Source organism: Leucopleurus acutus (assembly GCF_964270905.1).
Source record: "Leucopleurus acutus genome assembly, chromosome: 19".
Lineage (NCBI taxonomy): Eukaryota > Metazoa > Chordata > Mammalia > Artiodactyla > Delphinidae > Leucopleurus > Leucopleurus acutus.
In genome coordinates this window covers 56,978,486-56,996,038 of record NC_139161.1, presented here as the reverse complement: position 1 = coordinate 56,996,038, position 17,553 = coordinate 56,978,486, and the positions used below count along the sequence as shown (strand labels likewise).

The 17,553-nt window shown below is 42.0% G+C and overlaps 1 protein-coding gene across 1 annotated transcript in view; it reads right to left on the bottom strand.

Annotated features, from left to right (window-relative positions):
• COX10 (cytochrome c oxidase assembly factor heme A:farnesyltransferase COX10) overlaps positions 1-17,553 on the bottom strand; it is a 109,869-nt gene that overhangs the window by 78,289 nt on the left and 14,027 nt on the right. The window contains exon 4 of the mRNA XM_082861472.1: positions 9,374-9,498. Within this exon, the coding sequence (XP_082717598.1) occupies positions 9,374-9,498 (125 nt within the window). The remainder of the gene's footprint in view (positions 1-9,373; positions 9,499-17,553) is intronic.

Genomic DNA, 17,553 nt, shown 5'->3' with positions numbered 1-17,553 from the left:
AAGCCAGAGGCATTTGGGATGGCTAAATATCTCTCTGCTGAAAAACTTAAGAACGATTTTTCTTCTTCTGCAAAAACATGTTAGACTTTGAATCCGGGGACTGTCTAATTGTTCCAGGTTAACCGCATGCTTATTTAAATAAGCTATTTTGCCATTCCGTCATTTACTCAAGAGCCAAGTGAAAATCAAGGAGGGAATCCAGGCTCAGTCAAAAGTGTCCTTTACTAATACCCTAATTTACAAAATCCCTGAATACTCTGATAAGAACTGAGAATCTGGTCTTAAGATATTTTTAAATTCTTAACATCCCACGTCTTGTTTAATCCCCATTATTTTAAATTAGGAGTTGACAGCATTAGCTTTAGGAGAGAGATCTTTAGTCACGTATCTTGAGCAAGCTGTTTAAGGAAATTATACACAGCACCGTTTAATCCTTCGTATTAGTTCACCTAATAACAGCAATATGAACAGTAGCAATTTTCTAGATCATCAACCATATTTTTGCTAAAAGTGGTATCAGAATAACGTAATTTTACTCAGATATATTAATGAAAATGTTAGGATAATACACTAGACTTTTATTTCAGCCGTAGTTTTCTTTTTTATAAGCTAGCAGGTAAATATCTTCTAGGATTAAAGAAATCTCCGTTGGAATAAAAGCTAAAACTGCGCATTTTCTTAGTATTTTAAGGTTACACAGTATATTTTCAGGTATAAGGATACTCTATATTACAAGCATACATAAATCTTATTAACTACCCAATTTTCTCTTTTGTTTCATCCTATCTTTACACTCCATCATTCAAATCCTTTAGAATTTCTTTGTTCCCCCTGTGATCACTGCTTCCAAGAGAAATCTGGCATAGGATCTGAAGGAAATGCCAGAGTGAAATTTTCCTTAAGATTAATCACACAGGTAAGTAATTTCCCCTTCTTACCAAAAAATATTTTCTAAAACTTCTTGGAAAATCGATAAGACAGGACTGGGTGGTCGTGAAAATGTAAATTTTAGGATTTACTTAATTACTTACATACAAATTTTAAAGGTCTAATACCTTGCCTAAAGCAGTATGGAGCTCCTTAACTGGTTAGAAATAGCAACAAACAAAGGATCCTCAAAAGTCGGTTTGCATTCAAGAGCACAGGTCTAACAAATCTGTTCCACTGTCCATCGCGGACACCCTGATTCCTATTCTTATTCAAGTGTCTGGAAGTTCAGTATGGAATTCAGAGTCATCAAATGACTCCGATTTTAAAGTGAAAATACTAAAACATTGAAATTTTTCACGTGTTAAACACTAAGAGCAGCGACTAAGACAAAGAGAGTGTGAGTATGAGATGGCTTCCCAGGGTCAGTCCTCATGGTCAAGTTTGACATCAGTGTCATCAGTCAACCAAGAGTCAACCTCACCTAGAAAACAGCGGGGCAGGGAGGCTGGCTCCGAGCAGAGAACAAACAAGCTGAAGGGATTCAGATGAACAAGCTATCAGGAAAGGCAAAACATAACTGAAGACTTGGGGAAAAAAGAAAAGAAAAGAAAGATAATTTGGGAAAAACTCAGCCTGACTCCTGCTGGGTTCAGAAGACAGGGAGCCATCCAGGCAGGAAGCTAGTTTCTAAACCTCCCACATCACAGTCACTCACAACCCGCTGCCCAGAGACACAAGCCAAGAACCACAACTCCAAAAACCTACATTAGTATCACTTCCATTAATTCCATTATGTCTCAATTAAATTCCTGCTTTTGTGATTTATCAGCCTTTTTCACCAGTATTTCTTAGATTTACCAGCACTGACTACACAACCCCACACGGCTATGAAGTGGCAGAGGACGAATAATGCCTGCTGAGCCCAAGTCCCCACATATTCCAATACCACGTGCAGGTGTTACACGCTTGAAATAAATATATACGCATATTCACGCACATGCATATATTACAGTTTGCAGGGCTAACCCAAGGCTCTTAGTACACTGAGGAAAATATCCCATTCTCTATATTATGACCCTAACTGGAGATAACTGGACGGTAACCAGATTCTGAAAGTGGGCCAGAAACAGACCACACTTTTATATCAATAACAATAATAACATCTAACATTAATGGAGCACTTGGCTTCTACAGGGCGTAAGTGCTTCAAATCCTCCCTGTCTCACTAGAGACAGAGACATTGCCGGCCCATGACGGCTCCTTCACCTCCAGGGCTCCGCAGCAAGGATGCCAGTCAGCTGAGGGAAGGTGACTCAGTCAGTGGGAACAGCCCTATTCCGAGTGGTGCCCGGACTAACACATTTCAAGCGAGGGGAAGAAGCAGTGAACTAGGGGCCCACGGCCCACAGATTCTGCTCTCAATTTGACCAGGTTCAGATGTGTGATCAAGTTTTTTCTTCTATAGCACTGGGACGATGCCACCTCAGAGTTGTTGTAAGAAGCAAACAAAATAATGGTCAGTTAAGGTGGCATGTAAATTATAAAATACTGTCTACGAATATATGTTCAAATTATCGTCATCTCTACATTTGCTGGCCAAACTTCACCTAGAGTTATGCGGTTATGAATTCCAATGCCAAACTCACTCTACTTAGACGGATCATGCTGGAGTAAGGAATCAAATGTAATTTAGGAACTATTTGGGGTTATATCAATGCAGGGAAAGAGACTGCATTGAAAACGCATTTTCTTTCTGACGTTGCTCAGTAATGCTCATCATTTGCCTTATATAAAAAACATATTTAGTTGGAGACTTCTTCCCACATGCTATTCGAAGACTCTGCAAAACTGATCTAGCGCAGTAGCTAATCTGAGTCATCTGACTAAGCCACAAGTTGCGGACTGCAGAAGCCTCGGAGTGAACGCAAGTTGCCCACCAGTTAAAACATCGACGTCAAACAAATCACAACATTCAGAAGAAAAATACATTTCTCTTATTGATTTTTCTTACACAGACAATACGTTCTATACATCACATCGCCAGTGTTCGCTGACATCAGCCTTCCTCCCCCAGAATACAACACCGAGTTTCCTAACCACTTCTGTTCAACATGGAAGATGAAGTCAACTCCTATTGCTCAAGGCAGACTGCAGAGTCAAAACAAAAAAAACATCAGAGAAAGGGAAAACAGAGAAAGATGCTTTAGATATTAATCTCATATTCACTGAGAAAACAGGAAAATCTTTATCTGTCTCTCCTCTCACAGTTTAAAAGGCTGTGAATTTTCTTTTGCCCTACCCACCCTAAAATTCAGAGCTCTTTATCCAAAGCTCTTCCTTTTTACCTTACTTCAGCCATGAAAAGTCTCTCAAGTACTGTCAGTATCAAACAAAAAACAGGTCTCTTCTTGACCCTATTTTATTCACACCTCTTGATCTCTTTCATTTCCTTTCATAAAAATTCAACACTCTGATACACTAGATCCCAAAGATAACATGACCTTATCTCCTTTACCTCTCTAATTATAACCTCTCAGATCTGAAACTCTACTTACGTTTTGTGCCTTTCTTGTCATTTTCTCCAAAATAAAGTCTCTGAGAACATCAATAGTTCTTCTTAGAGCTAAGTCTAGGTTATGAATTCATTCATCATTTATTTCATCTTTCAAAGGAGCCATTTTTTGAAATCCCATGAACGTAGATTCAAACAAACAAGCTAATACTTACAAAATGCTTAGAACCTTACTTGGCAGCTGGTTAAGTGCGAAATAAGTGTCAGCTGCGACTACTGTTATTATGGAAATCTCTTACTACTTTCCCCGGCTTCCCCCATAAATATTCCTTTTTTTCCCAGTATGACTTCCTTTGGAATTTCACCCTCCTGGCCAGCTATATGCTGTGGGAAGAGGTGATGGTCAGACAAGATCAGTAAATCATAATCACTGGTCTCAAGGAGTTCAGCGTTCCCTAGGGATGAGCTACAGATGAATAATTTCACTGCAACACCACAAGAGCCTATTAACCACAGTTAGGAAGTGATAGACTGGGAGCACGGTCACAAGGAAGAAGGGACACTGAACTGTCACAGACAGGAGCGCAATGACCCATAGTTTGGAGGGATAAGGAGGCCGACTTTGGCTCAATAGGAGGAAGACATTTCGAATCATCAGGCTGCCCATCAACAGAGCCAGTTACCCTGAAAGTAAATGGCGACCGTAGTATTCAGTATGCCAGGGATATTATAAAAACTAAAGAGATCCAACACAAAACGAGTCACCAAACTTCCTGAACAATCTACCAACAGCAGAGTAATAATGGAGGAAAATATTCTTGGTCTTATTTGCAGGCGCACACACAGCACCACAATCAGCCTGACAGTAGATCCAGCACGTAACTACAGAGAGGGTGAAGGTGAGGCAAGCCAGTTGACCCGGGTCCAATCAGTGCACCTGGGAGTAGAAAAGCCAGAACCCAAGCCCAAATCACTTGACACAAAGATGCTTTTACCACACCACATTTACAGTGAAAGATGGAAGGCGCAGGTGGGCTATGAAGAGAGGGACATAGGATTTCTCGTCTAAACTGAGTTAAAAGGGGCGTTGTTAATAATTACACAAGGAACACCAGCGTAAACCAGGCCACGTGGTCACCCCAGCCATCAGTGGGCAGTTACGTAAGAAGAAAGGTGAGCCAGAGACTGCCCGAGGCAGGAGCTGTAGCCAGGATCTAGAGTGAAACCAAAAGTAGAAATCATCAAAGCCGTAGTTCTCAACCAAGTCCCCAAGCAACATTTGGCAACGTCTGAAGACATTTTCAGGCGTCACAACTAGGGGGTTGGTGCTAACAGCATCCAGTGGGCAAAGACCAGGGACCATGGGAAACACCCCAGGATGCACAGGACAAAGTTTTCCAGCCCAAACAGTCAAGAGGGCCAAGACTAAGAAACCCTGTATTAAAAATTAAAAGATCTGACTGTATAAACATATGAAACATCTGCACTTCAAAAACAACCCCAAAAAACTGCAGAAAATATTCCGACCTTACGTGAGAAAAAGTTAATCCAATCTACGTACTTCGAGACTTCTTAAACAAAGGCAAGCATCGGACAGCAAAATGGGCAAACAGAAATGGCAAATAAGCATTTAAACAGTCTCCCCAAATAAAAAACCACTCTACCTCCTGAGGAATCAAAACACTTTGAATTAAAAGGACACATCTAAGGTCACCTATAAACCCAGCATAGATTTTCCAATACGCAGCGTCAGTGATGAGCTGTCACACACTGCCAAGTGGAAGCGTAAGTTGATTTGAAGCAAACAAACAAAAAAAGACCTTCAGGGAAGAAATTAAGCTGTACTTAAAATACATATCTTTTTTAATTTTAACTTTTTATTTTGAAAACTATGTATCTTTTAATACAGGGGCACAATTCCAGGAATCTACCTAAAGAAATAGTTGTGGACATGTTCAAAGATTCAGCTACAAGAATTTCAGCTCAGCATTATTTATTTGGGCAAAAATTGAAAATCCCTAAAATGTCAAATAAGGAGAAACCAATTAAACAAATCATGGTATATCTATATAGGACTCTTAAAATCATGCCATATAGCAAATATCGACATGGAAAGACATTCATGACATACTACTTAAAAGAAAAAATATATAGAAAATATACATATTATATATATATCATTTCTGTGAGAAATTAATATGAAGGTATGTGCGTGAAAAAAGTCTGCACAGTAATAACATAAATTACAATGGTAAGTGGTGGATCTATTTGGGTGCTGGGATACAAGCTACTAGAGCAGTGGATCTATTTGGGTGCTGGGATGCAAGATACGAGGGCAGGGATTTTTGCTTTTTCTCTGCTGTGACTCACACAAAACAGTGCCTGGCACAAGGGGACATAAAATAAAAAATGTTACTGTTATTTTTACTTACAGTTTCTCACTGATGTGCAATAAACACTTTATTTTCATCATCATTTTAAATGTTGCTTTTAAAAAGAATAATTCAACGGCAAAACAAAACGTTTTACAAACAGAAATGGAAATAATGCCACCTACCCCACAGGGTTGTACGGCTTAAGTAATAATTTATGTAAATACGCTTTGTAAACTCTAAAGCATTGTATGAATATTAGAAATTAATTATTCTGCTAAGATCATACATTCCAGCATTAAATCATTTTCATAAATGCTTTGGCTGGTAGCCTTTCTCTCAGCAATTTCACTTCCAGTATTTTGTCCTTTAAAAACAGAGGTGCGTGTGGCATTACTTGTAGAAGCAAAAAGTTGCAACCGTAGAGGATTGGCTGGGAAAGTTGTGGCACACCCATAAAATGGAATCACTGTTAAAATTCATCCTGTAGAAATGCACTTACTGACATACACTCTTGACCTTTATTAAAAAAATTCATATATGTGTAACATAAGTAAAATAATCCCCAATACAGCTTATTACAACAGTATCCGTTACGTCAAATAGCCAAGAGCTGTGATGATAATTTTCTGATAATTCTTATCTTTCAACTTGTTAATTCATTCTAATTGAATTTATTCAGCTTCTTCCTTTTGGTCTCTCGTTTTACAAGATTCGATCAGTCAAAGCCATCTATATAACAGTCGCTGAATTTTATGGATTGCTTTCATCCTTGGAAGGCATTCCCGCTTTCAAGCTGCCCTATGGCTTTAAATGAAGTATGCATATGGTTTACAAAACATGGGTGTAAAATTCCTTTTTATATTGTCATGTTAGTGGTTTCTTACATATACATGAATCTCTTTATGCATTAGTCAGGACTTCATAAATCAGAAGCTAAACCTCATTTTCCCTCCTTAAAAGAAATGTAAGAACTGTTTTCCAACGCTTTATTTTTCCTACTTTCACAAAGAGAGATCACAGAAGCAGGGTACGAAGAAGAAATCCTCAGAACTAAATGAATAACAGCTAAGAGAAGTATTAAAAAAATGTGAAATGCTACTTGAATCCTATTATAAACGTGACGGAAGGACATTTTCTCCCTATAGAACTCTATCAGAAGCTGGAGAATGTTCGGGCACACCAACCACACATCTGCATTCTTTCAGTTGAACACCAGCTCCCTCAAAAAGGCAGGAAGGGACTTCCCTGGCGGCCCAGTGGTTAAGACTCCGTGCTTCCAATGCAGGGGGCGTAGGTTCGACGCCTGGTCGGGGAACTAAGATCCTACATGCTGCGGGTCGCAGATAAAAAAAAGCAGGAAGCGCTTCCTTTTTGCCAAGGACTCTTTATCTGCTGGTCAAAAACTCAGGCAAATTCTTGTGGCCTTGTGCTCTTCGTTCTGCTTACACTAAAGAAAAGCACTAATGAAAATCTCCTCACATTCCCTTATTTTAATTTTATGAGACTGCTTAACAACACTAGAACTAAAATATTTCCAACGTTATTTAGAAAATACTGTAATTTAAGAAGCTAACTGATACCATAATAACCATGAAATTCGACAGCAGTGGAAACCATTGAGATTTTTAAGTAATTACAAGGCTTCCCAATGAAATCACAGTCCAAGGCAAGAGGAAGGAAGCAATGTGATGAATACAGTAAGATGAAGAAATTATTCATGCGTCCAATAGCACTGATGAAGGGCGGACGCCACGCCCAACGCTGCTGCAGAGGGTGTGAGAAAGTTCCAGAAGACAAGGAGGACGGCTGTGTGCGTGAGAGGTGGGCCAGGCGAGGAAACCAGCCTACGGAGGCGACAAACAGAAGCGACAGGCACTGCCACTTGTCAGCACAGAAAGAACCCCACCAGTTTAAAACCAACAGAACCCAACTCACCCCCTGCAGCAAACGTACTTCCTACAGACTGCGAACTAACATAGCCATCTAAACTCATTTAAACTTCTAAAATTTCTAAAACCTCGGTTTATGTTCAGCTTCCACAAATTTCTGCCTAAATGTAAATCATTTATTTCCTCCAGATATTTCTTTGCTACAACTGAAGGGTTTTTCCCCGTGATGAATTCTTGAACCACCTTTTTCTTTCTGGTGGTGGTGGGAGCGGAGGCAGGCAGCTCCAACTCAAGGCCATTCTGTATTATCTTTTATAATATTGGGGCATTTCTGAACCATTTGATGCTTATTAGTTTCTTGTTGTTTTCTGAGTCTCCACACTTTTGTCTGAAGCCTCTATTTAAAAATCCGTGTAATTGAAACAGAAGACAGCAGTTAATACCCCAAGGATAAATGCAGTTCTTCAATTTTTAAAAGGAGCCTGAAAACTAGAATGTTTTCCTGGCTTAATCTTTTGACCCAGATTTACAATTACATAAAAGTAATAATTTAAAAACTATTTTGAAACCTAGACCCCAAAATAGCCACATAAATCCATTTTGCTTGTACTGCATTTTACTCCAATTTTCATTAAAAACATGTTCATTGTGAAACCATGACCGTTCTCTTAGCCAGGGAATATGGGAGGGCAGCAAAGGGTAGGAGCAACTTGGAAGAGATGGCATCATGGTTTACAGGAGGGACAAAGGAGCAGGGCTGTCTGAACCTCACTGTAAGACTGTTTTGATGCTTAAAATTGTAACAGAAAATTAACTTCATTTGAAATAGATGGATCCTTCTCCAAAAAGCTGGTAACACATTGTAAACACCACAATGATGTTCGGCATCACCGAATGAAAACACTCATGTTTTTCAGACTACCGACTCACGCATGCACTCAGCCAAGCTGTTTTCCTGCTGGTAACTTGGACGCCAGTTTTAAAACCGTGCCAACTCCTCTTGGGTGTTCTGGTGATGAAAATGACTTTCTTTACGTTTTAGCCAAGACTTTTCCACCACAGCATCTTATGAGAAAGCCACAAGGCTGGGGCACCCCACAATGACCAGGCGGAGGGAAAAAACTATTTTAGAGAATCACTTTGATGTTTAAAATAATACATAATAGGGAGAGGAAGATGCATTAATGTGCTAATTAATTTTTTGATATATTCTGACTCCACACACCAAGTTTACTGAATACTGAATTTTTGATTTTTTTTTTTAAGCTGGATATGCTTGTTTAAAATACACTGTTTTGCATAGTGGTGGTTTAAAACGCAAACAAGTCAAACCAAAGAAAGAACAGCACATAATAATGTAAGCGCAGGGGAATGTACCTGAAGTGGGTAAGAGGAGAAAGTCTGACGGCCCTAAAACACTTCCTAACCCCGAATCCTGGTCATTTGAGGCAGATACTCTAACACTCTCTCCCCTGAAAATATGTGAAAACCTTTCGCCTCAATAGAAAAGACAAATTGATTCTGTGTCCCAGACCTTGTAGGACACAGGTTCACAGGACCTTCCCAGTTACAGGTGCAAGCCTGGAAGGTTTTTTTTTTTTTATGTGACAATATCATCATCTAAGAAGTAACAAAATCGTGATCCAGCTGAAAGGTGACACACTGACCTGATTGATGGAGTTGGCAGCGCAGGAAGCCAGGCCAGTTCCGACAAAAGTCAGCAGGAAGCAGGGCCAGTCAAAAGGTGCTGGGGCCAAGGCAAATCCGGCTGAGGTGGTGCTGACCACAAGGGCTGCAACACAGAAACAGAGCAGAGCTCGTCACCACGCAGGGCCAGACGGTATCGGCCAAGCAAGCCCCCTCCATGTGAAACAATCCACTACAACAACATGACCTGTAGGCTGATCTTTCATTAAAAAAAAAGTTTTACAAAACATTTTTCTGATTATAAAAACTATATGTGTTCACTATAGAAAAACGCCAATTTTCCTTTAACTCCATTACACTCAAAAGTGAAAAATAAGATAGGTATTTCAGATCCAGTCATTCACTTATTCACTCAACAAACATTTACTGCACACCTAACCCACAATCGGTACCGTGCTGGACATGAGGCATTGTTCTGAGCAGGTCAAGCTCTTTTTTGCCTCAAGGTCCTTGTACTTTTTGTTCCCTCTGCCTCTTCCCATAACTGGATCCTTCTCGTCCTTCAGATCTTGTCTTAAATATCACGTCTTAGGGAGAACTTCCCTGACCATCTCACGTGCGGGAGGCTCTCCCCAGGTACATCACCCTTCAATTTCCCTCCTGGTACTTGTCACACTCCAGCGCCTCCATGGAATATAAGCCCGTGGAGGCAGGAGCCCTAGCCATACCTACCTAGCAAGAGATGCGCAAAACTCAAGCAGCATCCTCCTTTGCGGAGTCTTGTCACTCTTTCCAGACATCACAACATCAACCGCTAAGCCTTACAACAGGCTGTGTTCTAGGATCAGTCATCTTGTTTTGCACAACTCAGCAGCCCTGAACATGGGTTCAGTGGCTCCTCACGTGTCACCCCATGTGTGGCGACAAGCCAGGACTGGGAGAAGAGTTCTCAACACCCAGGCTCCTTCCCAGCAGTACCCGAAGAACAAAGGGTCCATGGTGTCAATGCGGGAATTCAAAGGAAAAGAGACAGCAGGGTTCTCCCTCTCAAAGTGGAACTCAGTAAATTGCTTCTCTCCATAGAGTAAATCAGTTGAAATAATTCTTGACTCTATTTTGAGACCTTGAATCTTAGACCAAAAGTAGACTACTGGGCTTCCCTGGTGGCTCAGTGGTTAAGGATCCGCCTGCCAACACAGGGGACACGTGTTCGAACCCTGGCCTGGGAAGATCCCACATGCCACGGAGCGGCTAAGCCCGTGCGCCACAACTACTGAGCCTGTGCTCTAGAGCCCGTGAGCCACAACTACTGAGCTCGTGTGCCTAGAGCCCGTGCTCCACAACAAGAGAAGCCACCACAATGAGAAGCCCGCGCACTGCAACGAAGAGTAGCCGCCGCTCGCCGCAACTGGAGAAAGCCTGCGTGCAGCAACGAAGACCCAACGCAGCCAAAAATAAACAAATAAAGTTATTTTTTAAAAAGTAGACTACTTATAAACATCTATGGTAAGTTAAAAGAGTGTAGAAAATCCATGATAACTTTCTCAATATATAATTAGTAAAATCTAGAGTCACCAAAATAAAAAACAACTTTAGATGTCTCTAAATATCCAGGTCAATATTTTGTATTGTGATTTATAAATAAGTTTTAAAAATCAATTACCACCATAGTGGAAAAGATAGCAACACAGTCACTGAACTGTCAAGCTAAAAATACTGTAAAAAGAAAATTCACTTTGTTTAAAATTGAAAAAGGTATGCAGACACACAAAAGCAGTGTTTTTCTTTTTATTTGCCCCCAGAGCATGACTGGGTAATGGACAATAAACACAGAAAGCACATCAAATTTTTGACTGATGGGTCAAGTGGTAAGTTGAGAAGAGACAGAAAGCAGTTTACAAAAGAATGACAGAGAGAAAAGGACAATGTTTTTTTTTGTTTTTTGGGTTTTTTTTTGTGGTACGTGGGCCTCTCACTGTTGAGGCCTCTCCCGTTGCGGAGCACAGGCTCCGGACGCGCACGCTCAGCGGCCATGGCTCACAGGCCCAGCCGCTCAGCGGCATGTGGGATCTTCCCGGACCGGGGCACGAACCCATGTCCCCTGCATCGGCAGGCGGACTCTCAACCACTGCGCCACCAGGGAAGCCCAGGACAATGTTTTAGTAAGACTTAGCAATGATTAAATTTACAAAATGGAAATATTGCCTCATTTAAAAATATAGAAATTGTAAACGGTAATATACATTAAAAAATGTGTATTTTTTTATAATATAGGGGCCATTATTTTTTATAATACAGGGGCCAGTATTACTAAAAAGGAAGAAATCTGAATTTTGTAACACATTTCTAAAAAAAAGATCAAAAGCTAACAAAGAATGTATTTATACTTACTTCATCAAAGCAATTAATTTAAAGAAAGGAAAAGAAAATTGATAAATTGTAAAACTGACCAAAGCAATACTCTCACACAGCACTGCCACAATGGTAATTAAACTGCTCATTGATTTCCTGGGATTCATTACATGGAATCATTTTGCAGCACCAGGATCTCATTAACAGTGAATGTAATATATTCTTTCATTCACAGCACTTGAAATTATATTTTATTTGGTAATCTCATATTGTCCCTTCACAAATAAACATAAAATCAATGTCGCCAATGAAGTGTGACCCATCCAACAGAAGCCCAGAAGCGCTGTCCTGCAGGCCCAGGGGTGACTCTGGAGGTCCAAGGAAGAGGGATACCCCTACCCCGATGCACCCACTCCCACCTGCCCCTGGCTCGTGGGCGGAGGTCCAGCCCAGACACAATCACCGCCATGCAGAGACTCAGCAGCCACCTAGGGAGGTGCATGGTGACAAAGGCAGTCCTGACACCTAGCACAGTTGCAGTTCTACCCACAACTCTTTCTGGAACCATCAGGCTGGACCTAAGACTGGTCAGGGCCACATCCTCCCAGATGCCGTCGCTGACAAGGAGTGACCAGATGCAGTCTCTGGTCTGCCTGTCTCCTCCAGGGAGAAGCTCTCTATAATTAAAAACAGGTTGTTAGATTTTCAAACGGTCGCAAGCAGGCACACCCTGGCTGGCCTAGAAGAAAGCAAGCCTCCCCGTGTGAGCTACCTGAGGACCACATGGCAAAGAAGCCCAGGCGGCCGCTCGGAGCAGAGTGGTCCGGGGACCTCAGACGCAGAGATGCAAAGGTATGAGTTCTGCCAGCGGCCCCCGAGCCCCAGGGGAGAAGCACGGCCCCAGCCCACAGTGATTTCAGCCCAGGGGGACCCTGAGTGGAGGATCCGGCCAGGCCACACTTGGACTTCCGACCTTTAGGAACTACAAAGTAAGAACCTCGTGCTGTTTTAACCTGCAAAGTTTGTGGTATCATGGTTTGCAGTAAGAGAAAACGTGTGATACTGTAACAAGGGTGGCACTTAAGGAAGACTAGACTTCAGGACAGAGAGGACTGACCGGAGTGGAGGAAAGCTAGCTCAGGAACCATGCAAAGGCCACTGCAGGGAACCAGGTGGGCAGAGAGAGGACCTGGCAAGGGTGGCAATGGTGCAAACACAGGTGGCGTGAGGGATCTTAAGGCAGTGACACGGGCCTTCAATATGGAATAAGCGGAATGGGTACAAGCAGAGGAGCGAAACGCAATTCAGTGACTCCAAGAATAATAAAGCCCTAAAAGGTCAGAGGGAATTTAGGGTCAACTAGTCTCATCTCTGTCCTGATGGAGGAATGGACACTATCCCTGGATCTGGCAACAGGAAGCAGTTTCTCCCCAGGCAGCCCTGCACAGAAGGGCTCCAGCTGTGGGATGGGTCTCTCTCTCTCTCTCTCCCAGATCAAGTCAGGACGACTCCCTCTGGATAGAACCCTTGTCTCTGGAGCAACACCGAGTTAACCTCTCTTAGTACAACCTTCAATCATGCAAATGCCACTACCCACAGCCTCTGTCTCTCCAGGCGTACTGTCCACGGGACCAGCCATGCGGAGCCTCCATGCTCCTGTCCACACTGAGGGACACCTTTTAGAGAAACACTAGTTTCTAGTATAACAAAAGCACTCAGCACAGTGCCTGGCAAGTAATAAGGGCTTAATAAGCAGTGCTCTTGGTAATTATTAAAATGAGCTTCAAGATGATGTATTTTTCCAGCCACTATGCTTAGACTTAACATTTCAAAGTGGTGTCTTAAGGAACTCTGAGAAACAGCAAAACACTTCACACAAGCTCCACGCGCCTCTGTCTTAGAACGTCCAGGGGAGTGCCCGGAGTGCAGTCCTTAAGAAATGTGGACTAACCATGATAGTGATAAAAACAAGACTTACATTTGTGAAGCACTTTGCAATGCCAAAGTGCCCTTACATTTATTTAAATCCCGGAAACACTGCACTTATGGGAAGAAAACATGAGAACTTGCACTTATATTTGACTTCTCAACCCTCTCTTTTAAAACACACACTTTGTATATCTTAAAATGAATATAATACATTGGTGTAAGAATACATGAATTTTACTTACAAGTAACTTTACATTTTTGTTATATATGACATATTTATATACAATGGCATAAACATTTTATAAATATACACACGTGCACTTAAAACTGTTTTACTGATAAAGTACACGACTAACAAACTTTGCAGAAGCTTGCTCTAAAATGAAAAGCAAGGCAAGCATTGGTGGGTATTACGTCTGATTTTATACACGGAGATCCAGGCGTCAACCAGCAGCAGTGAACTCAATCTACCGTCTAACCCAGAGTCATACGCTTTAGGCATAATATTTGGCTCTCTGCTTTATGGGATGTACTGTAGCAAGTACTCCAAAGACTCATTTTCAGAAGAAAGTTCCGCTAAAGGAAGGGAAGATATACACACGCACCACCCAGCTGATGACAAAACCACCACCAGGCCAGCAGGGCTCGCAGGACACCGCGTACCTGCGCATAACCCACGACGCCCCTGCAGCACGGGTCTCAAGGGGGACGGCCACAGGTCCCAGAGGAGGGAGCCCCGCGCTGCGGGGACGCCGCCTGCACGTCCTGCGTGCCCGTGTAGCCAGGCTCCCCAGCTCCAGCTCGCAGTGTGTTTTCCAGGGCAGCCGGGAGCCACTGAAGGGTTTCGCCTTTTCCAATAAGCAATAGGTTTTCCCGCAGCAGCAGCTTTGTCAGGAACGATTTTTTTTTTTTTTTTTTTGATAAAGGCTCAATACTCTGAGAACTGTTGGTCTCTGAGCGTAAGCACAATGGAGCTGCTTTCTCTTCTGAGATCGTCATTTAGAAATAACTCTAACGATTATATTAACACACTGGTCATCTACATCCTGCTTTATCTCTGTCTTTCAAGGCCTCGCTATTTTTCAGCCCTGGCCCCAAAAGAATTAAGTGAAAAACAAAACTCCAATAAGTCAATTTGGATAGTTATCAACTCTGATAAAAGATCTGCTCAAAAGATTGAAACCACTGGCTAAATGAGAGTTTGAGATTCTCTATAGATTTCAAATTATCCTTGTGATCTATTACATCTCATTATCCTTGATAGCAGATACTATGCAATATTATAACCCAAATCCTACAAGCCTGTGATGAATCTCTTGAAAGCTCTTTTATGTACAAAGCTGCCCAAGAACAGGCGGTTAATGAATTTGTACGTGGTTTTGTTCACCGGTGGCTCCAAGCAATGGAATGTTTTTGTTAGCAGATCTCAAAGTTCAAAATTATACAAGTTAATTCAGAGGCAAGAATTAAGTTTTTTCTGATTTTCAGACGAGCATGTATTTTTACTTGGTAGCTGTACTTAATGATTTCTTCCTCTCTCTTCATTTCTGTTAACACCGTAAGCTTCAAATGGTTCAATGTCTAATTTAAGAGTTTTTAGCCTCCACAGCTTGGCTGTGTTCCGCGACCGTCCCAACGGTTATCTTACCCACACGTGTATGGAGGAAGGTGGCGACTTCTACGCTTATTGTTATGTTCAGATGAAAAGTCAATTGATGAGAGACACGGTACTTTCTTCTCAGCTACATTAAAGCCTGTCAATCAGGGGGTAACTGATTACAAACCATAGCCACTTCTGGTTAAAAGATAAAGACTTTTTAGTGGAGATTTTTAATAACACAGCTGCAAAACTAAGAACTTGCCGGGCCTTCTAGTTTTCCCCTTTCTTTTTTTCATACTCAGTGACCAGAGCTGGTCTTAAAAATCCTAAAACCAAATTAAAACCCCTAACTTCAAATTTACTGAGCAACACTGTTACCAAAAGGAAACATTTAAGTACAGCCCCGAGGAAGCGCTGGGTTTGCACCCAAACGGCATTCAGAAAAGGAAGATGAAATTGCTATCAGGTCGGTGATACACATAAATAAAACACATAAATAAAAGCTGTTTATATCCAAGTTAATTATGCAACACCGAGTGAGGCCCTAAGAGTGTTCTTTCAATCACAGTTTTTCCTTGAACCATCAAAGATTTTCTACTTTGTCGTCCTATTTTTAGTTTTCCTTTTCAATAAAGAAATTTTTCTTTTCAATATACTTACTAACCAACACTTTACAACCTTTGTAACTAACTAAAAAACGTTTCCATAAAACTGATGCTTATCAAGCTTTTAAGAAGTAAAAACACTTTTTGAAAAATGAGTTTGGCAAGAAGAAACTGTTAGTTGAGCACTTTTCATTAAAATAACGAAGATTTTTCTCAGTTTCCTATCAATGACAACAGGTGAAGGTGACACTATACAAAGCAGACAGAGGAAATCTAGGGGCCCCAGGTCATCTAGTTCAAGTACAATACTTTTCAGTCACCACTAAACATTTCAACTATTATATCACAGTAAAATAATTATTTGTAATTAAAAGGCTAAGCTGTTCCAAATTCTACAAATGGTGGCAACAGAGTTCATTAGTTTTCTTTTTTTCCCATCGAGCTTCTGCTTTTTGAGCACCTATTATGGGCAGAACAGGAACGAGGCCCTGGCAATGCAACAAGGCAGGAAGATGGATGTGGTCCCAGGCCTCCTGGTGCCCACAGGCTGGGGAAGATTCAGACAAGCCAGCAGGCATGGCCACAGAGCGTGGGAGCATGTCAGAGGGTGCAGTTGCGGACGGATGCCGTGAGGGAGGTGAAGGGCTCCCGACCGAGTGCCCGCTCACACTGAGCTCAGAGGTGTGACCGAAGGCTGAGGAGGAGCTGGCCTGCGATGGGGAAGCGGGGAGACGTGACTGCGAGAGGCAGGGCGACGGCAAGGACAAGGCCGCAGGGTGACGGAGCGCCAGACAGACCTACCCTCCTCCCCTGCCTGTGTGAATACAGATAAAAAGCGGGCCCCTGTATTTTTTTTTTAGCAAATCACTGATATGTTAGCACTCCTCTTTTCATTCTTAACTTCCCAATTCACTATCCACCCCCTTAAGATATAAAAAAATAATGGTATTGAGCAAAAACTACTTTTAGTACTTAGAGATAACCCTGTAACATTCTTTTAAATTCACTTCTGTAAGTTTTTCGTTCCTTAATCTTAATAAATGAGATGCTACCATGTTTTGCTTTGAATTGGAAACCAAGCCCTTGATAATACCCCCAAGTGCTAATTAGGCACCTGGGCATTTCTGACCTGCAGGGTTGGGAAGCAATCGTCTCTGTCTCCTCCAGAGATGCACTAACCCGCCCTCCACAGAGGAGGGAGGCCTGCTTGCGTTTGCAGAGTCTAAGAGGACTCCCAGGTGCCACGGTGATGGAGCCGTCCACTGATGGGGGGGGAGGGTCGGGGGAACAGGCAGAGGGGAGAAGAGGCAATGACAGGTGAGAATTCAGATAAATTCGGTTTGCAGGAAGTTGCTGAGTTCCCACTTGATGAGAACTAAAGCTCTATTTTTTTCTGAAATGGAAAGCAAGGTAGTTTGCTGAGAATGAAGATGAGGTGGTACAGAGGTGGTGAATGAGTTCTCCAGGTAAGAAGAGCTCCTCAAATATGTTCTGGGGACCATGCCTACCAGCGCCCTCTGTTAAAATACAGATTCCTAGGCCCCATCCCAGACCTTGAGGGAAGGGGCTTATGGAGATGAAGCCCAGAAATCTGCATTATAACAAGCGATTCGAGGAGTTTCAGAACCACTAAAGATAGTGAAGTCCCCTAGGTCGATGATGGAATTTGGGGTGAGGAAGAAAACTTAGGATGCCAAAGCCTTCAGTGACTGTT